The sequence below is a fragment of the Fusarium sambucinum genome, chromosome IV, assembly GCF_050947815.1.
Source record: "Fusarium sambucinum isolate potato_lamoka chromosome IV, whole genome shotgun sequence".
Lineage (NCBI taxonomy): Eukaryota > Fungi > Ascomycota > Sordariomycetes > Hypocreales > Nectriaceae > Fusarium > Fusarium sambucinum.
The window spans coordinates 7446151-7468753 of NC_139291.1; the positions used below are offsets into that span (position 1 = coordinate 7446151).

At 49.2% G+C, this 22603-nt stretch overlaps 7 protein-coding genes across 7 annotated transcripts; 2 read left to right on the forward strand and 5 right to left on the reverse strand.

The window, feature by feature from the left end:
- Nucleotides 1–1351: 1351 nt before the first annotated feature.
- Nucleotides 1352–2980, reverse strand: FSST1_002412 (uncharacterized protein; the record flags this gene model as incomplete). Its single annotated transcript, XM_083228400.1, has 4 exons — nucleotides 1352–1940; nucleotides 1995–2163; nucleotides 2218–2387; nucleotides 2513–2550. The coding sequence occupies 4 exons, from the start codon at nucleotides 2548–2550 to the stop codon at nucleotides 1352–1354; spliced, it is 966 nt and encodes a 321-aa protein (XP_083092594.1).
- A 1444-nt stretch (nucleotides 2981–4424) lies between these two features.
- FSST1_002413 (uncharacterized protein) lies at nucleotides 4425–5884 on the reverse strand (the record flags this gene model as incomplete). Its single annotated transcript, XM_083228401.1, has 2 exons — nucleotides 4425–5351; nucleotides 5396–5884. The coding sequence occupies 2 exons, from the start codon at nucleotides 5882–5884 to the stop codon at nucleotides 4425–4427; spliced, it is 1416 nt and encodes a 471-aa protein (XP_083092595.1).
- A 755-nt stretch (nucleotides 5885–6639) lies between these two features.
- Nucleotides 6640–8876, reverse strand: FSST1_002414 (uncharacterized protein; the record flags this gene model as incomplete). The annotated part of the gene is made up of 2 exons (XM_083228402.1): nucleotides 6640–8760; nucleotides 8829–8876. The coding sequence occupies 2 exons, from the start codon at nucleotides 8874–8876 to the stop codon at nucleotides 6640–6642; spliced, it is 2169 nt and encodes a 722-aa protein (XP_083092596.1).
- A 4769-nt stretch (nucleotides 8877–13645) lies between these two features.
- On the forward strand, nucleotides 13646–15174 carry FSST1_002415 (MeaB bZIP transcription factor; the record flags this gene model as incomplete). Its single annotated transcript, XM_083228403.1, has 2 exons — nucleotides 13646–13840; nucleotides 14062–15174. The coding sequence occupies 2 exons, from the start codon at nucleotides 13646–13648 to the stop codon at nucleotides 15172–15174; spliced, it is 1308 nt and encodes a 435-aa protein (XP_083092597.1).
- A 1572-nt stretch (nucleotides 15175–16746) lies between these two features.
- Nucleotides 16747–17907, reverse strand: FSST1_002416 (concanavalin A-like lectin/glucanase domain-containing protein; the record flags this gene model as incomplete). Its single annotated transcript, XM_083228404.1, has 1 exon — nucleotides 16747–17907. One exon carries the CDS (start codon nucleotides 17905–17907, stop codon nucleotides 16747–16749), a length of 1161 nt encoding a protein of 386 aa, XP_083092598.1.
- Nucleotides 17908–18578: 671 nt separating this feature from the next.
- Nucleotides 18579–19418, forward strand: FSST1_002417 (WW domain-containing protein; the record flags this gene model as incomplete). The annotated part of the gene is made up of 1 exon (XM_083228405.1): nucleotides 18579–19418. The coding sequence occupies one exon, from the start codon at nucleotides 18579–18581 to the stop codon at nucleotides 19416–19418; it is 840 nt and encodes a 279-aa protein (XP_083092599.1).
- A 257-nt stretch (nucleotides 19419–19675) lies between these two features.
- FSST1_002418 (rRNA processing/ribosome biogenesis-domain-containing protein) lies at nucleotides 19676–22003 on the reverse strand (the record flags this gene model as incomplete). Its single annotated transcript, XM_083228407.1, has 2 exons — nucleotides 19676–21604; nucleotides 21656–22003. The coding sequence occupies 2 exons, from the start codon at nucleotides 22001–22003 to the stop codon at nucleotides 19676–19678; spliced, it is 2277 nt and encodes a 758-aa protein (XP_083092600.1).
- Between the last annotated feature and the right edge of the window lie 600 nt (nucleotides 22004–22603).

The window sequence follows — 22603 nt, forward strand, 5'->3', positions numbered from 1 at the left end:
AAATCGCTTCCTCGCGTAAATTCATGTTCAGAAGTGTTGTTCAGAAGTTAATTGTTCGTTCTTTATTCACTAATTGGCACTGCCCCGGCAGAAATACGTTATTGGAAAGATATGGTTGAGAAAAGGGGTTACTGAGCTAGAGGTCTCGTCAGCAGACCCGAGCATCAAGGACCTCCGAGAGCTCTCATTTGATCTTATTTAGATGCCTAGAAGCTCAAATTCACTCTCTCGACGCTAATATTAAGTATATGCGGTCTCGGGCGAGTGTATAATGTAATCAAGTCAACTTGACATAACTCGCTGCAGGATTCCCCCTATAATCCACAGCCACGAACGCCAAGCACAAACCCAGGACAAGAGCGATTGTTTGCAGTGCTCTTTGAAAGGGTTTGAAGAGCATTATAGTCATGACAAAGCCAGGTCTTGCTGTGGTACTTTGAAAGGATGTTATCGCTGAAAGGGCGATTTCGGGGGTTGTCCTTCAACCACATATACAAACAAAACACAAACTATTTTGAGCTTCAGATTACTCTCGTGAGCTCTTAGAATGTACGAGTGTGTTCTCCGTTGATCTAGAAAGTTCATATGGTTCAGAATGTCCTAGTTACAGAATCCCAGATGAGGTACTGGGTATGTCACATATCACATTTACCAGACACTCTTTGGCGTTTCCAATTCAATAAAGAGCATCTGTACAACTATAACAAAGAACGTACAAGTTAACGCAGGGCTCTGGAAATCCATTAACGTTAAATGGGCGAGTGACATTTGCAAGGGGTCGGCGGACGAGATAGGATATTAACATCCACAATCTGCAGCAACAGCAATACATGTTTACATATTTTGCCACAGTAGTGACGGACCATAAATTGGTATATAGCCAGTGTTGAAGAGATCGGACGAGAGGCAATAGGAAAAGGTTCATCTCTACCATCAATGTTCATCTTGACATAACATCACAGCAAGAGAACAGATTTAAAAGAGCATTTCAATTGAATTTTGTACGGAAACCTTTGAGAAGACCTAGAGGACAGAAATACTTCTGAGTGCAACCGAGCTAGTGAGAACAGAGCTCAAATCCTCCCTATATCACGCAGCACTTTCCCTGGGAGGGACATATGATTGATATATCCGACACAGGGGGAAAACCAATGGTCAACTAATTTTTTTCATTTCAACCTGTCGAAAACAACGAATATGGCATCTTCCCCCCTTCTTAAATCGTGACGAGTAAAAAAAGGAAAAAGGGGAGGCGTTTGGACATTCAACGTTGACCCCGCGAGTGCATGGTGTAGCAGGCAAGGGGATTTATGGGCGCGCTCTGTTGAGAGACGGGCAGGCGTTGGGCAATCTAGTTGCCGCCGAGGCTGGGGAAAGCAGACTGGTCGTTGGTGTTGATGGCAGCGTTGCTCTTGGCAGCTCCCTGAGGAGCACCGCCACGACCGCCGCGGTTACCTCCACGGCCACGGTCACCACCACGCTCTCCACCACGGCCACCTCGGCCGCCACGGCCTCCGCGAGCACCACCACGGGTGCGCTCGGGCTCGACGAAACGGGGGTCGAAGTCGACGGTCTGCTTGACCTTGCGCTCTCGCTGGCGCTGGGCCTTGCCTCCGGTGGCGGCAAAGTACTCCTCCTCCTCGTTCTCGAGGGGCTTGGCGTCGGCCCACTTCTTGTCGAGCTTGCTGCCCTCGTTGGCCTCACGGACCTTGAGGCCAGACTCGAGAGCGGCCTTCTTCTCAGCCTGTTGGGTGAGGTATTCTTCGTAGGAGACCTGCTTCTCGGCCTCCTCCTCGGCGGCGGCCTCGGCGGCAGCAGCCTCTTCAGCAGCGGCGTCCTTCTGCTCGTCCTTAGCGATAGCTTCGCCGGCCTGCTCGTCCTTAAGCTCAGCCTGGCCTTCGGTAGCACCCCAAGACTGGGCAGCCTGCTTCTCAGAGCCACTAGATTTCAGTCAGCACATGGAAATACATGATCAGGTTGACAGTGAAGCATACCCGTGTCCACCGAACTTAGAGGTGTGTCGGTCATCGCGCTCGTGGGCGCGTCTAGCGCCACGTCCACCGCGGCTACGGGCACCAGCACCGCCTCGGGGGCCATCACGGGGAGTCTCCTCAGTGGATCGGTTCTGGTTGCGTCGGCTACCAGCACCACGGTCCTGGAAAGCTACTCAAGAGTTAGCATTTGGATGTTGAACGGGATCCAAAATCTAAAACTCACCACCCTCGTTACCACCGGGGCCACGTCGGTTTCCTCCAGCACCAGCGGCCTTAACGGGAGCTAGGGGCTCGACATTGCGCTTAGTAGTGCGAGCATTGTTCTTGTCAACGGTCTTGACAGGAACGACGGGCTTCTCCTCGCCGTCACTGTCGTTGCCTGTACAGTAGTCGCTAAGTCAGCACGAGTAATCGTAGATTGAGTTTTGAGTTGGGCAGCATTCGGAAAGTCGATCAAGCTAGGTTGATTTTTTCTGTGCTTTTTCTCGTGGGGAAAGCGGGGATGTGAGGAATCGTACCGAGGTAGGCAAAAGGGTTCTGGTGAGAAAGTTAGCATTTCTGTATACGCAGTTGACGGTGGTAGCGTTGTGTTTGTTTGTCTCATGTCGTGGTAGGTTAGGGCAAACAACCTGATGAACGATGACGAGTAACAGGAATGATGTGAGGGGCTGGGCTGGGCTTGTGATTGCGGACGAGAGGGTAGAGGCCGAGCAAAGTAAAGTGACGGCAGCGTATAAAGGTTGAGAGGATATTGCGATCGCTGAAGCCGTCAAGAGTGAGTGTCTCAATAGAGTCGACTCTGATTAATGGCGTTGTGAAGCAAAATCCCATTCCCATTCCCAACTCTGCGCATCCAATCCGCCTGCCCACAGGGGACTCGACTCTGCTACAGCGCAGAAGCAGAGGCAATCGATCGACGGAGACAAGCCAAGTGAAGCTCTAGACAGTTGATAAAGTGTTTTCCGTACCTTTGTGACAACCGACATCTTTGGTCGTCGCCTTGGGCTAATCGCCTTCCGTCCGGGGCGTTAATATAAATTGAGGGCGACGAAGAGTGGTCTACGGTCGCATGACCTTGTAAGAGGGAGAGCTTTGGGTGGTTTTTCTAAACTGGCCTGGTAGGAGGGGGGAGAGGGAGGGCAGAGAGCAGATTGGAAAGGTAAATTGGTTACGTTAGGTTAGGTCCCAGAGTGGAGGAGGTACAGCGAGTTTTTTTGATTTGGTGTGACTTGAGACCTAACTTTTGCCCACCCATTAATATGTAATCAGGAAGCTGCCAACTATTGGTTTATTTTTCAAACTGTTTTAGGTATACATGATGCAGATACCTGTTTGTTGTTGTTTATTCTACTCTTAATTGCCGTTTTATTACTGTTACTGGTGATATATCGTATTTTCTCTCCAGACTCTATTGCTTGATCTCACTGTCGATGTACCCATACTGCCCACCAACTGGTATTAGTTAACTGCGTGTGGGAACAGTAGAGGAAACTCTGACGCAGCCAAAAAAAAAAACACACTAGAACTGGATCCCTGGTCCTCGCTTAAAACCACTATGCAGTACAGTCATGTACATTTACAAGAAAAATTGTTTTTTGTGAGTGGGATCTGATCGTTAGTTTAGGGCATGAAAATGAGGATCCCAGCCAAGAAGAAGAGGAGAGAACTAGACCTAAACTAGTAGCACAGAGAGAATGACCCCGCGGTTACGTCGAGAGAGCTCTGACGAAATGGCAAAACAGCTCAAGAGCTGCATCAGATGGTAATAGACAAGAGTTTCCAGCCATTGATTTTACCAGTCAAGTATCGTGCCAAACTCAAAATCAGGATACAACAAGCATTCCTTCGTTGACGAGAGTTCAATGCTTCACCGTATCCCGTCTCTCTCTCAACTTTACCTGCCATCCATTTAATCCTACCCCGCCAGAGCTTAGCTAGGGCTTGTTCCTCCAACGTCACCAACTGTCCCGCTTGTTTGACATGAATCAATGTACTTCCATCAGTCAAACAGTAATATAGATACACGTTTTGATGGGGTTAAATGTTTAAAATAACATCTAAATGCAAAGCTCAATTGCATTCCATGACTCTTGACTCTTGACAAGCTCTAATGTTGCTCAGTTCTCTCAGTGGAATGATCAGACCTCGCTTGACCCCGTGCCTCGGCCGTCCGCTTCCGGTACCGAACCGATGTGCATACTCTCATAGCTACGTACCCTTCAGGCGCTGTCCTGATGATCATGATGATGGTTTCGACCTTCTCATTGGCTTACCCAAACTACTTAATACGATCGATCGTATAGGCCCTTCGGAAGGAAACCTAAATTTGAAGCCATCACAACAACGCCGGTTCGTCCGTCTAATAGACATAGGTGGCCTGTGTAGGAAAGAGTCTGCATCGTTAATGAAATACTGACATGAAACATCCATCTATCGTCCCGTAAAGAACCGTCTCAGCTCAGAACCAACCGTACTCCAATCATTATTACCCTCGGGTTGCTCAGATCTTGTCCTTGCAAGACCTTCCTCGCTCAAACTCGCTGCCACTCTCCTCAACCTTCGTACTTCAAGATTCTGTGCTGGTCTTGCCATCATAGGCTGGTAACGATCCAGATATTCTGACGATTGTGGTGCAGTATTCGTAGTCCGTTGCGAATGCGATGTGAGCTGCGATGGCAAGGGTCTAGCCGTTCTGACGGTAGACAAAGGGAGTGGGTAAGGCGTCCGCAATACTTGATCGGGGTACTCAGGGGGTGTTCGATATGTTGAAGTGTTGGCTTCCGATCGATTGAGGTCTGAGTGACGGGAAGGGGCAAGCCTAGATGAAGGCCGTTTCAGAGGCTCTTCTCTAACCCAGCTAACAGCTTGTCTGTGCCGTACTTCAGAAAGCTCGTCATCTTTGGTGTAATTCTTTAGAGCTTCAGGAGACGACGGCCTGTCCCCATATTCACGAGGTGGCATCGGAGATCGAGAAGCTCCAAGTACAGATGGAGATGGTGATCGTTGGCGCATGCTTTGATGATCTGATATCGTGCTTTCTTCAGGGGATCTGGGGTAGGCTGATCCAGGAGCCGAACGAGGCTTTCTCAGATGCGGAGGAGCTTGAAGATGTGTGTCGATAGTAGTTACTCTGCGATGGGGTTCGCGAATGGGACTTGCAGGCCGTTGCATGAATAGAGGTATTGGCTTCAAGGGGCTCGGTTTGAAGGAAGGTCCGTTAATAGGGTCAAAGATGTCGACCCAAATGACCGATTTCGAAGTATCTCTGTAATTGCTCGAAGAGTTGCTGGATGTGCCTTCATCCCCTGTTACCCCGTCTCCAGTGCGGTAAATTGGCGGTTGCCACGAGGAAGCAGACTGTACATGTCAGTAAACTGAATACGATGGCAGTTCACCCTTACCTTTGAGTTCCTCTTATTGTTGTTGGCCTCCCATCTCTTCCTCGTCAGTCCGCCATCCACCTTCTCAACCCGCCGTAGGCCTCTGTTGATCACTGTGCTCTTCTCTGTCACCCCATCGACTTCAACTTCGACCACATAAGCCGCGCAGAGCGGTACTTTGTCCACTTCTTTCCCTCCACATCCATCTCTTTCACTCTCTTCCTCGTCCCGAAAAAGCTCCTGTATCGGTACACCCTGGTAGATAGCTCTGCTTCCGTACAGCAAGCATCCGTAGCACGCCCGATGCCAGAAACACCAACCAAAGCTGACGCACTCATCGCCTCGGAAAACAAGTTCGCCGCAGACCCAGCAGATGGCGAGTTTGAGAATCGCGGCGTGACAGGCTGTACAGGCGAGGCGTGCGGAGCGTCCGATAATCTGAGGAGGGCCTTGGGAAACATGGAAGCAGAACGTACAGGTGAAAATGTTTGGGCGGTTAGGAATTGACATATTTTAGACATAAAGAAAAAGGGTTTTATTTGAGTAGCATGTTAAGGATACAAAGGAGTGAGTAACAAACAGTTTGAACGACAGCTTCAGCGTTTACTATTCTTTAAGTGGAACACGAACATTTGGCGACGTATTACAGACAAGGTAAGAGGGAGTAATTATCAACAACCGAGGGGTTATTGTTGTAGAGACATGGCAAGTACAACTGATGTCCGGGAGGGAAAGTGCAGTCTTTGGTCGAGGGCACATAATCACTCTCATTCTCATCAAACAATGGAACACGACAAGTGCCTAGACATGAAAATGTGCCTATATTTATAAACCATACAAACAACTACAAATGCAAGATGAACTGTCCTCATCTGAATTTTGATTCTCATAACATGATATGTTTTGCCTTGACGCCACCCCTTAACCCCCCAGCCGTGACTTGACCCAAATGCGTTGTCTTCTGCGACAACAGCATACCAGGAACTTTGTAATCCTGTAAAAGAAAAAAGCCAGGTAAAAAACAATCTCGAGACTCCAGCTCAATCAAAGCGTATTTCGTCATTCGCTTCTTGTGTCCAACTCTGGGAAACTTGCCAGCAGATTTGGGTGACCAATATGTTAATAGTCAGAACCAGAAAGCAGACCAATCTCCAGAATGCGACAGACACGCAAAGGTCGTATTATGCATTCAATGTGTAAAGAGAGTGGAGCCAGGGCATTAAAGCTCAAACTCTCCTAGTACACCTTTCAATCGTTTCGGGAATTTATGCCCGGTTCTTGGGTCGAGCAAGCATGTTCAGTCGGCTCAAACTGAGAACTGAACGCTTCTTGACAGGACTAGCGGTGGCAGGGGTGCGCGTAATCGCACCGGTCCTCGCCTTCTTTGCACTAGGGGTACCGCCAACAAGTCGTGGAGCAAGAAGGGCCTCGCCTTCGGGAACATGCTCAGCCTTGCGCTTCTTGTTAGAACGCTCGGCTTGCTTCTCCTCGGCTTCCTCCTCGGACCAGCTGGTCCTATGACGCTTCTTGTTAGACATGCCGTGAGGTGCTCCAAAGATAACCTTTTCGGAATCAGGCAGCTTGTTCTCCTTGTTGGGGCCGACAGGAGATGTAGGACCGGGGAAGCTACCGGGCATCTTTGCATCGGGCTTGAGTGACTGTCGTACTTGACGAACGCTAGACTGGCCGGGGGAACCTCCAAAACCCAGGACAGGAGCATCTCCAAACTCAATAGTGTGATCGCTGCGGAACGTAAATTTACCGGGGACTGACGCAGGCGCCACAGGTAGAGCTTCCTTTTCCTTGACAACAGGGAGCTCCGGAAGAGGTCTGAACCCACTGAGATCAGGATACGCAACGTCTCCTGAATCTGCCTTTGCAAGTGCTTCATCGATACCCTGGAACGGTTCGTCCTCCAAGCTTCGTGTCGGTTGAGCCTTGAGGCAAGACTTCAAAGGAGAAGGTGAGTTCTGCTGAAAAACGATACGAGTGGCCTCTGGGGTGAAAGCGACATGCTTTGCTACCTTTCGTCGAGGAGTAGTCAACGGAACAGGAGGTAAAGCTTTGTCTTTTTCAGCCCTAGGAGGGGCAGGTGTTTGAGAAATTTTGGGCTGCGGAATAGCAGTCTGGACATTACCGGAAGGTGTGCGGTGTCCTCGCAAGATTGACTTGACTTTATCAAGGCGTCCTGCGCTAAGAACACGAGCTCTAGGTGTGGCTGCTTCGCTGGGTGCAAGCAGACCTGGAGTGCTGGTGGACTTTGACAGGCCGCTCTTCAGATCAACCTTTGAAGGGGATTTAATCAGAGAAATGGTTGGTTTGCCCGAGTGCGCAAGAGAAGCCTTTGTGGGGCTCATGAGTCGTGAGAAGTTGGGTTTCGAGGCAGGTAGCTTGGTTGAACCATTTCCGCTAGACTTTGGTCGAGGAATCGAGGAGTCATCACGTGAGACAGGCCGGTTTGTTGACGCGTCGTCATCCTCTCGCTGCTTGAATCTCTTCGAAGTAACGCGTTCGCGCTCATGTGCGTTAGGGGCCAACAGTGGCTTCTTCGTGGATGGAGGGAGGGCCATTGGAATACCAGAAGGAGGCATTGTGGCCTTCTTTGGAGAAGGTGATTGTTGATACTCTTCAAGGTTGGCGCGAGAAGACTTGCGCTTGAGACTTTGTGTGATGTGAGGTGTCGAAGGAGTAGGAACTGTCGGTTCCTTTGAGGGTGAATCCTTCAGACCTGACTTGTTAGGAGACGAGGTCGGTGTTGTTTCCAGATTAGCCTTGGAGGGCTTTCGCTTAAGAGACTGAACGACAGGCTGGAATCGTCCATTCTGAGCTCTCCAAGCAGAAGGGTGGTTCTCAATAGAATCCATCTTCTTAAACTCGGCCATATGCGCCGCGCTGTAGCGACTTGTCTTGCCTGTGGGTTTGGCAATCTTGCGACTTTCCATCTCAGAATCCGCGTCGCGCTGAGCCATGAGATCTACCTTAATCTTGGCAGCCTGCTGGCGAAGTTCCACCATCATTCGCTGCGCATCACTGCTAAGGCTAGTATCGGTGGTGTCGCGCTCGACTCGGAACGTGAAATCGGATGCAGGTACCCCTATCTTTGATGGCGTGTCGGGTTCGTTGCTATCCTTGATATCTGTAAAGCCCAATCTCATGGCAGATGAGGGCTCGCCCATGGTCTGGTGGGCTTTGCTTGGGTGCATTTCGTCATGAGGAGGCTTCATCGCTGATGAAGCTGGTGTTGAGGGCGCAGGGGCCGGCGAAGATGGAATAGCATTGCTCCTGTTTTTGCTTCTGCTCTTCTTCGCAGACTTGGGTTCTGGGAGTCGTTGAGGTGATTCGGCATCTTCAGTGACGGCCTCCAAGGTAGGTGCAACAGGTCTGGTCTGAAGATAAGTCAGTTAGATGGGTTGTCCCCAAGATGAAAAACAGGTGATGCTATCGCGAGGCTTACCTTGGTAGAGGACGCCAGCCGGGCCGACCTACGGCGCGGTGGTGACATGGTATCTAGTAATGTATTTGATCAAGACTTGACCAAGTTATGCAAGCTTTGAGCAATTAATTTCAACAATTAAGGGTTGCGATCCTCGTCAGTTGATGTCTCTGGTATGATGTCAAATCCTGCGATGGCGCGTGAATCTGGACGTTGTTACTGGTGGGGCTGTATTGGTTTGTTTACATGGTCCGAGCTCCATAACAACCAGAGTGTGGCTGTACTGTGTAGAGGACAGTGTGTACACTCAAACACTGTACAGCGTCATTACTTACCCTGTGGCATCAAGTCAGTATTGAAGTTATTCCCATCAGTCTTCTGAATTCATCCTGTGGTGGTATTTGTGATGAGTCTCACACTTCATATCATTCGGGTATTTTTATCGTGTTTTTTTGCAAGGTTCAGAACTTACACCGGCCACGTTTACTTGAGCATAAGATTATAAGCCCATGCTTAAATAAAGTACTGGCACTTAACTTTCAAACCGTTTTACACATGCAATTCAGATGGCTACAAAGTTTTTAATTAGGAGATTAACTGCCAAAGGTACCAAGCCGAACCTCAAACTAAAAACACGAGATTACACGTGATTCAACCAGGGACCCGGACAAAGTACTGCAACAATCGAAAGGTTTCCTGACAAAAGTCCTTCATCACTCACGCAGTCATTCACTAAGAAGTGATCTGATTATGCATCCGAAAATCCCAGCATCACCCGTAAAATAGCCTCGGCTATTTGGACGATATGATCGACGTGAGATCGAGGCTTATAGATTCAATCATGCCATAAATACACTGATCCATGATATGAGGTTCTTTTGAGATTCTGACATGACATCCCAAGACACGCTAGAAAATTTCCAGAACCAACTACCCATGTCTCTTCGAAATAACCTCCGCACCTACTACTGTTGGCACCATTGCTCAACCACTTATTCCTGGCGTTACAAGCTGCACAAGCCGCAAGCCTAGTTAACCCAAAGATAGTCAGCTGAGGTGAGAGGATTTTTCATCCCTCTCGGTGAAGGAGGTGACCGAGACTTTCGGCAGATTCAACCGATGCTAGTGTGGCTTGGCTACGGTGATTGTCAAGGGCATGAGATCATATTAACACGACGACACAAGTTCATCCTGCAAGGATTCATTAAAAGACCCCGGTTCTCACGTAGCCGTCTTACCACCGTGAGGATGATCAGCCTTCTAACGAAACATGTCTTCCTTCAAGAAAAGACAACGATTGACCGGAGCTAGTAATCAAACGTCACAAATACGACCCTCAAGTTGTTCATCAAGGGCGGAAGCTAAGGCCCAACAAAGTTACAACAGGAGACCGCCGCTGTTCGGGAAATGCAGGTCAAGCGGGTTCGCTAGGCCAAGCGAGACGAACCGTCTTCCTTCGACCTTACTTGGCAGATCCTCGCTCGTTGGTTGCAATAAGGCAGGGATGCAATTCTGTGTGCCTGGCCCATCAGAAACGATAGGGCGCAGTTGACGAAATGATGCACGGTTGTAATCTCAATCATATTCGACATACCTGAGCTTATACTCGTCTCATCGTCTTACACATGTGCGTGGGTTGTCCAAGTACCGGTGTCATCGAAGAACAGACACAGAAACCTAAGAGCACTGCAGATTCCAGCAACCAAAGCCTGAGCCTCACAGTTCAAAACAAGATCATCTCAATTATACATCAACTGTCACGATAATCCCACAAAATGGGGGAGATCTGGGGTAATAGCAGCAACCGCAATCTTTGACTTTCTGAATCCACCGCCAGAGCTAGTCTGACATTCATAATGACCTACCCCAAAAGAGGATATCCAGACTGGAGACCAAGGGGGTCCCCTAGATCTGTGGCTCCGATCAAACAAGCTATGCATGCATGTACCGATGCATGAGCAGGAAATGAACTACGAGCAGAGTTTTCAAAGCATGTTTCTGGAACAGCACATGGAAGCCAATACTTCTCATCATGTGAGACTCCACCGTTGCACGGCTGGGGGCTATCATATGCAGGTTTGATCCTAAGGAGACAACGGGCTGGGATCGTTGTCCATGGTTGCGACTCATGACACCTTGAAGAATCATTGTGATGCATCATCGTTGTAGCACGTATCCTAGAAGTGAACTATTATTGTTTAGAAATGTTGAGATGCAGTCTTTTGTTATGGTGGCATCAGCGTTTACGTCGCCGTTGCTGAAACCGTTGCACATCTGTAGAGGTTGGGAAGAATAAAGTTTTCGCTGTTTAATTACCACCGGCAATTGTGAAGGATGATCAACGGCAGTGATACATTCAAAACCAGGAGTTTCATGAAAGTCAACCTGGCCGATCAAATTTGTGCTGTTAATGCCAGGATGTTGCAATATCCCGTCATTCTTTCACACTGAGGGAATGAGCATAGGTGTGTTCTATCAGACTGACATGCAACTTTTGGGATATCTGATTGATATCAGAGGCCGTCTCGCTTATCTGACATGAAATGTTTGCTCGGCACAGCCGTATCTTGGACAGTACGTAGATATTATGATGCTGGATATGAGACGAGTCCCAGAAATCCGTGACGCATGAATTCTTTCATTTGCACCCAGACAAGTTGTTTGGTCACATGTTCTTCAAACAGCAACAGTAAGACAACCCGGCATAATTGCACAAATCTTCGTACTGCGTTTTATGAGCGTCGTGTTGTAAGAGCACATGATGTTGTCAGGGATGAGATCAAGCCTGGGATAATCCTCTGGACCGGAGGTTTCGGAGGGCTGTGAAAACAAGGATCAGGATATCTTGATCCTACAAGCGCTAAGCAAAAAGCGTTCACTATTGGACATTCACATGTATTGACTGCTCCACCAGATGTTTGGTGGTCTGGTGTCGTAAGCCAGACTTCATCATGGGAAGCCTGCCAACCGGACTCTACGGAATTATGTGTGATGAAGCCAGCGGCGTTACAGATGTGTGAACAATCTGGAACAGGTGACCACAAAAGCTGAAGACAACAGCAGCCTCAAAGTCCTGCATCGACCAAGAGACTTGACAACCAGCGAGGTCGGGGTGAATAGTGGGACTCAATGGCAGACCCTTGTCGTTGGCCCTCGCATGGGTCGTTCTCTGAGTTTTCTAGAACTGCCAGGCTGCCAGGGTGAGAGCCAAAACAACCGGTGTAATTAAGCATGAAAGGATGATCAACCGCGGAATGACGAAGCCAAGTGCTGGAACGCACCATGAGACGTTACGGTAAGCTCTAAATTCAGACTTTGCAGATTTCACCGGCAAGTGAACTTTGAGAAATTGCGGCAAAGCGTTGAAAATTTGCACAGACATTGTGATTGGCGAAAGAGCGGGATGTGAGCATCGAGGGTTGTCCGTCAAAGTTGGTATTAGACGAGCAACGCTTTCTGGCGTATGCCTACGCCACCAAGGCGCACCGGGCACCGTTCAACCACCATCAAACCGCCCTTGTTGTTGTCTCTGGTCGATGACTGAAGTAGGTATTTCCGGTAAGACTGGGAGAGGGGAGCGAAAGCGGGGGCTCCGATGTTACAGCTGCCGATCAGTTCAACCAACAGAAAGAGAGTGGGAGTGGCCCGGCGGCCGAATGAAGAAGTATTTTCAGCCGACGGCCACGCGACAAGAAGCTCTGTGCTTTTTGCAGATAGTGGCGGAGGTCTGTGATTTTGTAAGTTTATCATAAGATCTTGAGCATCAACAAAGTCATGGATTGCTTATCAGTTGAATCTGCTCTGGAATCCCACTGTCTCAGTCAGATCTACTCAGCTGGAGTGTGATGAGCGGATGGATGGGATAGAAAAGAGGCTAGTTCCAAGGTTGGGGTGGGATGGTGAAAATGCCAGACCAGGACAGGACATGCATGGATGGCTGCAGATTGTTTAGTGAGTGAGCGAGTGGGTTAGTCCCCCTACATGACAGACAGCCAAACAATGCTTGCACTGTCTGATTGATTGATCGATTATCGGTTCGTTTTAATATCCCTCATGTTTAATCTGGAGGATTAAAAAGAAATCATTCAAGGCCCGTGCATTCGTTCGATGCCAGACGATGAAGAATTAAGGTCAAAGATGGAGGAGTCCGGTGGTGGACTGGTTTTTTTAGTGGGTGGTGCCGCTGTCTCCTGTGCTCCACTGCCCGTATGATGTCCACTCTGGGCCCTTATACGAGATTTTAATTGGCTCAAGGGTTTGGGCCCTCGAGTCTTTGAAGAAAAGAAGGAGTGTCCTGGGCAGCCCCCTCCTACCAATTTACATTACATAAAACCGTATTCCCTTGCGGCGTGAGTGATCCCCTTCTCTGTTATCGCAACCGTCCCCCCCAAGAAATCGACGCGAATTACAGCCCGTCTTTTATCTCTTCGTAGAATTTCTTACGTTTGTTTTGCAAAAGACCCTGCGACATTGATAGGATAGGCGCTTGTTAGACGCGTATCAGTATCAGTTATCCTTTCACATCGCAGCACATCCATACTATCTTTGATAGCCAAGCGTTGTCTCTGGCTCTTCTCAGCAGTACTCTTGGTGCTGACCCCCGTACGACCCCCAATCCGGGCTGCATTTGCTATCTCTTGCGCCCGCTGCCACTACGCCCGCAACCGCAAAGCAAAAACCCAACGGGCGCACACTTGCCTGTCTTGATTCTTTACGCCCGTCGACTTGACGTTCCACCCGTCTTCGTCACGTAACAGAATTTCCGTTTTGCGTCTCTGGGGCGTTTGCCGCTGCGCGGCAAATCGTCTAGTAGCCCAGTCTGGGTAATGGCAGACAAGATGTCAATCGATAAGGCGGATCCTGCGCAACACCAAAACAACAACAATCATCTCAATGGCCTAAACGGTCACCCTCGGGACGAGACCGACTCTCTCGTTGGCTCAAGCCCTGAAGGCGATCATCACCCTGCGATAACCTCTGCCAATGCCACCCAAGAGCCTCAGCAGCCTAAGCGGAAGGGCGGCCGCAAACCTGTAAGTCTTGACTCAGTTTCATATCTCACTCTCACAATACTACACCATGTCCTATTGTTCATGAGCAACGTCTCTCGTCAAGAATAACATCACCGCACGATGGTGCCAAGGCAAATGAACTTGACGTGTCACCTCCCCCGCTTCAATCTCGCTTCCTACCGACTGAGACAACAAACACCAACATTCAACGACTAGAATAGCTACTAACAAACAATGTCAAGATCTATGCGACTTCCGAAGAGCGAAAGCAGAGGAACCGACAGGCTCAAGCTGCTTTCCGAGAACGTCGAACTGAATACATAAAGCAACTCGAAGAGACCATCCGTGTCCATGAGTCCAACCTCCATAACCTCCAGGCGGCCCACCGCACTGCTGCCGATGAGTGTTTGATGCTTCGATACAAGAATTCGCTTCTTGAGCGTATCCTTCTTGAAAAGGGAATCGATGTTCAGGCCGAGCTTCGTGCAAAGACTGGTAGCCCCAACCTGGGACCAACTCATATGCCTCAGAACATAGTTCAGCCGCCCCCAATCCAGCGTGCTATTATGAACCGACATCACCAGTCTCGTCGATCAAACTCGAATATCGCTCCCAAGGCTGAGCCTGTCCCGGTACTGCCACCGCCGCTTCAACCACACTCAAATGCTGCCTCACCCAAGAACCGCCCAACTCCATCGTCTCACTCCAACTCGCCAAGCAACACCGGTTCCGCCTTTTCACCCGCTGCTTCGGATAACATGTCGATGCGAGGTTCCATGACAAGTATGTCACGACAGCAGATGCCTCAACAGCCACATCAACCACAGCAGCAACAGCAGCAGCAGCAGATACCCCAGAATACACAGGCCCCTCGACCTTCAATGATGCAGAACGGTGGTCGGGGACAGACTGGATCTGGAGCTTCCTACTATCCCACACCGGCTTTCCAAAACCACATCGAGCAGCTTGGTAAGCCGTTGTCCTCATCGTTCGATAGACAACACACTAACACTGTACCCACAGAACAAGAATATGATGCTCAAGCAGATATGATTGACGAGCCTGAGATTGAAACCCCTGCTGGTCATGGAGGATACCCTTCGGGCTACAGCGGCGAGAACCAACAGCCCATGATGATGTCGCCTGCCTCCAGTGGACCCGGACACCAGATGACACCATCCCACGAGCCTGTTCAGCAACAGCAACAGCAGCCTCAGACCACCCACTCACAGTATCCGTCGATGACTCAGTTGCTGGACCAAAACGGCCTGGACTGGGATCCCTTTGGATTGAGTGCCAGCATGGCGTTCCCCAACGGGCAGCAATTCCAGTTTGAACAAGCCAATATGAGGTGAAACTGTAACTCGAACACGACCTCTGGACCTAGTCCTCCAGAGGGTCCATTCATCGACAGGCGCCTGCAGAGCTGACGACGTAGGAGGCCCGGTCCTCTTACCAGCTCTCGTCCAATTCACGAGATCCATGGCCAGCAATGATTCTTGTGAGGCTGAGAAATCACCCCCTCAGCAGAATCTTGCCCACCATAGGCATGCTACTAGAAGATAAAAACACTTAACGCTCGCACTTGATTGAAAGGCAATCTCGCCGCGACTGACTTGTTGATTCTTCTGCGGGATGTGCGATAGATATATCCCACCGCAACCGAATTGGACAACAGGCCCTTAGGCCGAGCTTCAACATATCATCATACAGCGTACAGACACGCTGCAGATGCTAAAAAGTTATGATACCCTTCCGATGGCAAGACCTGTCGACGGACTTTACGATATAATTCAGGACGGAAACATTCGATATAGAGCTCCTCGTGTTGAGGAGTCTTAGCAGTACTATATAAAAGCACTTAATCATTGCTTCTCACGAAATTAGCGACCTTTCGCGGATCGATCTATGCCTACTCCTTTTCCGAACAAGGTTGAAGGATAGCGGCGCACAAGGACATAAAAAAAATAGGATTGTTATGACGACGATTTTGCTTATTTTGCTTCAAAATTTGGGAATTTGGGTCTGTCTAAAAGTTTAGTATGACCAGACACAAGTCTGTTCAAGCGATTGATTTTTGTTACGGAATGACTAAGGGGTGCAGTTGATGGGGGAATTAAGACACATCATCATATCTTGGTATATAGTGCAACAAATGATTACTATCCTTGCAAAACTCATCTTTCTGGAACCATCTAATCAATGCATTGTCGAGTCAATGTCCGGGGAGACAGTAGCTGATCCTATCCTTACCCCAGAAATGAAATGGAGCTGCGGACCTTTGCACGGTTCCCCGTGAAGTCTCGAAGGAGGACAGCGTGACAAATAGCCTGGGGAAGAATGTCCCAGCCAATGCTTTGCGGGTGACATAAATGATGGGATCATGTATCATCAGAACCAACGGTGAACATGACCCCGTTGTTTCTGTCGGCAACTCGATTGGTCTTGGCGTAGTGCCGAACATCCACGATTCAGTATGCGTTATGTAACTGTTATTAATAGCTTCTTTGCAGTTGCATTTGAATGCTGGGGCTGGAGCTTTGAGTTGGAAGGCGGGTCAGTGCGGATGAAAGCAGCGGGACTAGGGATCCTCTAGATGGATTATGATCGACGGATGGTGTGAGCTTGTTGTTAACAAGTTAAGCAAGGTTTAGGGAATTGCGGGTGAAAACGGTGACTATTGTTTGTGGCGTTGGTGGTTGCGGAGGTTGGTCAATCTTGAAGAGGAGAGTTTGATAGTAAGCTTTGAGAGTTGATTGTCTGGGATCCATCAGAGGTCGGTGAGAGATTATCATTTGTTGCTGTTACTGAGACCTGGGAAAACTACATCGTTTCTAGTAGCAGTTTCATAAGCATACTACACATGATATCGCCTCATGGTTAAAGTGAACTCATGAATATGCAATGTATATGTACTACGCTTCAACTTACCAGATGATCATCAAGATCACATATCCGACAACTACCTTCAGCCAATGTTCCATAACCAGCATGTGAGATGCTGCACTTTTCCAAAGCACCTTGGCCTCACCGGTCTTGTCCACGTCGTCGATACTGCAGACGACTTTACATCCATCATCATTATCCTCTCGACGAAACAGAGAACTTTCTATTCCAACACTCCTCCTCAGCATTCCATTGTCAAGACTTCTCTTATCATTGTCTTTGGTGGCATTGTACACCATATCAATCCATTGAATCTGCATGTACGCTGAATCACCAAGACTCATATTACCGCTCCACGAACCACCATCACTCCAAGCATTGAGAATGATCTGTGCGGGATCCTTGGGCGTTTGGAATTCGATACTGGCCACTTCTTGCTCTTGCACATACCACACAGATCGCTCAGGCGTCCAGTCGAGTCGGTGTACAACCCAGTCATCCCAACCAAGGCCCTTGGGTAATGTACCGTTGCGAGTTGCTTTGGGAACTTCATCACCATCATCTGTGTACAAGGGTTGATTTGTGTACTGGATCCGGGTTTTCGGATCACGCGTGAGGATCTCAATATCGGCTTCTTGCACATCCGCCAGTTCGTCACCGTCCTCTAGGTATGTGAACAGTGCCATGCATGCACCCGCACCGCCGGTGACACGAGCGAGCATCCGCACCGAGACGTAGTGATACGTTGATACTGATTCAAACTCGGCGGCGCTCTGGAAACCGGGCATTCGCATCGTTCGCATGGTGAGGAACGTGTCCGAAGTCGCACTGTCATCGTCATTCTCTTGAATGTAGATGTTGTTGGGAGTGTTGGACATGAAAACGGTCGCATCGCCTGAGAGACTAACACCGCCGCCCCCACGATTGTTCCAGTCTTGTATATTCCATGTGCTATCCCATGTATCACTCTTGAAGTAGTCGCTTGTTACGCCTGCTTTTCTGGAAGAATTCCTGATAGGGCTTGGGACTTGGGCATATTTTGAAAGATTTCTGAAGTCGTAAAAGTCGTGTCGTGAATAATATGCAGAGTTGGAACCATTGGTAAGGTAACAATTACACTCGTCGTTGTCTGTTGGTGATGCATGACTTGTAGTCGCCAACACGATAAGCTGTATAAAACACGAGCGAAATGACCAAGACATGACTGTGAGTTAATCACTGAAAGAAAATGAAAATGGAAATTGAGAAAGGAGGCATTATTACTGATCATTAATTAGTATTATGAGCTGAAAGCTATGGTACAGCTTTTGGGTCTAATGATCCTGAGAATGGTCGAGACCTTACTTAGCCACAGTAGGAGGCCTTCAAGATGTGAGACGGCATCTTATCCGAATAATGGTTAGATTGTGGTAATTTGACAGACCGAGTTAGTTTATTGAACCACCGTTTGTCTGTGATTGATTGTTAGTTCTTCTGAATAAGTGAAGTGAACTCTTTCGGACCTTGCCACACTTCACATAGATTCACGTGACCAAAAGTTGCGCCTAAATTATGCAGCCTGTGTCAGAGGCGCAGCTGATTCATCATTTCAAGTTATACATCCGCAATTCTTTCATTCAACCAACCATCGTCGTCAAGTTGCGATTTTCAATTTCTTGATAATTTGCGAAGCATATACTCTGATATGTGAAGCGCTGCCAGCAAATCCAATCTACTGGACGCTCAAAGACAGAAAAAAAAGAGTTATACGCTCTGCTTTGCTAAATCCAAAACCTTAGGTGCATAAGTATCACGATGACACTGTCGATTTTCGTAAACTCATTTTTGGGATGATAGACGTTTCAACATCGCAACCACCAGCGCAACACTCATTATGTCGTCGCCTAAGCCTTCCGCCGGCGTAGAGGAGCCGGTCGCTCAGTCGCCGAAGCCAGAGTCACCCAAACGCGACGGCGCGTCCGAACCTGCGGAGGAGACTTCTGATCGCGAATCTGGAGAGGCTTCCGAGTCGCCAGAAGACCACAACAACGATGCCGATGAGGATGCGCCACCTCTGCCAAACGAATCGACACCGGATGGACCACCTTTGCCTAGCGAACCGTTGCCTTCTGGACCGCCGCTGCCTGCTGGACCGCCACTACCTGCTGAGCCTTCGCCGCAACAAGAGGACGATGGTTGGGATTGTCAGTGGGATCCAAACACACAGGCTTGGTTCTTTGTGAATCGCTTCACTGGTCAGTCTCAGTGGGATAACCCGCGAGTTGCCACAAGCGCTGTCGCACCGGCCACTCCAGGTGTTCCCCAACCCCCAGCATCAGAGAAACCTGCAGCTGGAGGTTACAACCCAGCCATTCACGGCGACTACGACCCGAATGCCTGGTACGCTCAAGGCAACAGCCAAGATGACCAAACCGCAACCACCAGCGCCGCCATCGACCCTGCCGAGATATACGCCTCAACAGCTACGTTTAATCGCTTCACTGGCCAGTTCCAAACAGCAGGCGAAGGACCTGAGCGCCACACCGACGAGGCCAAGTCCAAGCGCCAGATGAACGCCTTCTTTGACGTCGAAGCCGCCGCCAATTCCCACGACGGTCGCAGCTTAAAGGCCGAGCGTTCGGGGAAGAAGCCTTCCAAGACGGAGCTCAAGCAGTTCAAGGAAAAGAGACGAGCTCGCAAGGAGGAGAAGCGTCGTGCTTGGTTGCGAGACTAAGTCGGCAGAAACAACATTTTATATCTTCGCATACACAATGGCATCACCCCTGGGAGGCGTTATTCTTGGTTGGAGTTGGCGGGCCGTTTCTGGGTTTGGTCGGGGAAGTGGTAGGCTTCAATACGTAGTGCTAGGACGGCGTTGGATGCAGACATTGAATAGGTATACGAAGGCTAGAGATCGAGGGATCAGGCCCTTTAAATTATATACCCCAATAAATTCTCTTGACAATTACTTTTCTATATCCATCGCATCTACTATTCCTCTTCATCATCGTCATCTTCTAGTTCCATATTCAGATGGACGCTCTCATCATCGTCATCATCACTCTCCTCCTCATCGACTTCCTTAGCCACAACCGGAGCGCTTTGGATGGGTGCTGGGAGTACTCGATCAGGAGACGAGGACTTCTCCAAGACTTGCCTCTTTGGAGGCGCAGAGTCTGAGCCCTCGTGCTTTCGCTTGGGCGGTGAAGATGCTCGCGCAAAAGCATTCTGGTTCTCCGAAGCATTGGCCTTTTCAATGGGAGCAAAGGGGTTACTTTGGATAGGCAGGTTCTTCTCAGCGTGTGGAGCTGTGGGAATTGTTCCAGGGTTGAACAAGTCACCCTTCTCAGGGACCATTTCTTCCTCGTCATCGCCATCCTTCATCTCCTCATCTTCTTCCTCTTCCTCCTCGACAGGGAGCGCCTCTAGGGGCTCCTCACCCTCGGCCAAACTCTGAGCACCTGCACGGATGTTGGTGCGCAGGATCTCAAGGCTCTTATCGTTGGGGAATCGCTGAGTAAGGTGAGGAAGGATGCTGGGATACACTCGACCTCGCTGGTCCTTGTAGGGGTTGAGAACACTTGCGATCATGGCATCGCGGTTGCTTGTGAGAATAGCTGTCTGGTCAACGAGACCTCGCAAGGCAGCCTTGACATGTCTCTGTGGTAGGTGTGATAGAATGATTGGCAGGAGGCTAGCAGCTGCGGCCTTGTGCTCCAACTCCAGCGACGCGTTTACGGCAACAGCGTTAGCCTGAGGGAAGAGCATGAGATCAGCATTGGCAGCAATGCTATTCTTCTTGCTGTCAGTGCCAGAGGCCGCTTGCTTTTCGATATCCTTGAGATATCCGGCATCTTGCTGCAGGTCACGACAGCAAGCACCAAGAACAGGGTCCAGGCTGCTAACAGAGGGCTTTGACAATGCTGGGCCTGAGATGGTCAAAATCTCCTTGAGGACGGTGTAACCGGTCGTTCGGACTGTGGGAAGGTTGATGCCCGACTTGAACACTCGGACGAGATGGTCAAGGGCCTCAGGAGCGATGGCCACTGCATCCTGTCCTAGACGCTGAAACAAAGCCTTGATAAGGTGCAGAGCAGAGATATGAATATCCGGTAGTGCCGTCCAGAGGCTATCCTTCTCATCTCTTGAAATAGCAGCATTGGTCTGAAGTGCCTGCTCCCATGTTTGGGACTTGGGTGAAAGTCTAGCGATAAGCAGTAGTCGAGATGCAGTATCAATGAGTGCGCTGGTAGGTATTATGACAGGTGCCTTGGTAGGGTATTTCAGACAGTCTGAAAGATATTCAAAAAGGCCAATCAAACGTTCAGCGCCAGCCTCAAGACCTGACCATGAGGGGAGCTCGTTTGCAGCTGAGCCTCCCCCGCTTACTGCGCCATCAACACCAACATGCGATCGAGTATACCCATTTGACCCCTCCCACGATTCTGAGACGGCTCTTAAAACCTGATCAGCAGTAGAGTGCAAGTCATTCAGGAGAATATCAATCAGCTTGGCCCACTCATCACTGCCTCCTGACTTGGCTGCGACATGGTGAAGCGAGATGACGAGTTTTCGCGAAGCTCGCTGCAGGGAATGAGGAACAACAATTTCGTCTGATTGCGTAGGAGCGAGATATGGCTTGACGGCGATTTTGAACTTGGCGCTGAAAGGTCGAACTGTGGCTGGGTAGAGCGGGACCAGAGCTGAGAGGGTGTCGCATACAGTCTCGATAACAGACAAAGGTGTCTGAAGCTTCTCTCCAGACTTGGGTGCGCTGATGAGTTTGAGACAGGCATCGACAAATCTCGGGATACCTGGCTTAGCAATCTCTCGGGACAGAGTTTGATACGGCTCAACAAAGATGTAGATGCGGGCAAGAGTTACAATAGCTAGCTCCTTTGAAGCCATTGGGTCATTTTTCTACCAAGAGTTAGTGTCCAACTTAACCAGATTGTGATTGACTATACATACCTCGACGACATCCAAAAGACCGCTGGCCCAGTCTTTACAATCTCGCACAACTTCCCACCCACCAACATCCACCATGGTCTTGATGAGAGCGACGGCAACGAACCGAGACTCACGAGTTGTTCGTCCAATCAAGAGACTGTTGATCTTCAGCTTAAGCTTAGGGATGATGGTGGCGGCTTCTGAAGCGCCATTCTTGCCCTTGACATCTACGGGCGTTGACAAGGGCTCTTTGCAGTGTAGGACATGGTTGATGAGAGATGGTAGCGCATGAAGAAGAAGCTGAGGATCCTTGATAGCGTTAAGTTTGCGGAGAAGAACCCGCAGATCGGGTGGCGCTGAGGTCGTCATGATTGTTGAGCCTTGGTTGAGTTTTGATGAGAGAATGTGTGAAGCCTCAGATGCTTTGCGACAGTAGGTTCTTCAAGATATTGGTCAAGACAAGAAGTAGACCAACTCAAATTTGATACTGCGCCGTCACGTGTAATTGTTGAAGGCAGTAGCAGTAAAACAATTTTGACTAAGTCTGGATAATCACAGAATATCCAGAAATCAAGCCAAAATGTAATTCTTGGCTTATAACCACGAATTATGAGTGAAGCTGTCTTGAAGATCGACCAAGAAATCTTTATTGAAACTTTTTTTCTGCTTCCAGTAGGTAAGTCCCTAGCAACGCAACAAGCATAGCTCAGGTGGGTTAGCTCGGGCGGCGGGAAGACCCCTGACAGTGGAGTTTATCGTGCTGTAATGACAGACTCTGATTGGCTTAGAAGCTGAGTTACGTCGTCCCAGCAGCTCTCATCTGCCAAATACCACCGTAACCACATTGAAGTCCAGAGACCGCAACTATACCATCACCAAAGGGGGTCTCTTGAAACAACTCGAATAACTTTCAGTATAAACGATTCTGAAACTTTTCCGTTTCAATAACCTCGAATTAGAGGTCTTCAG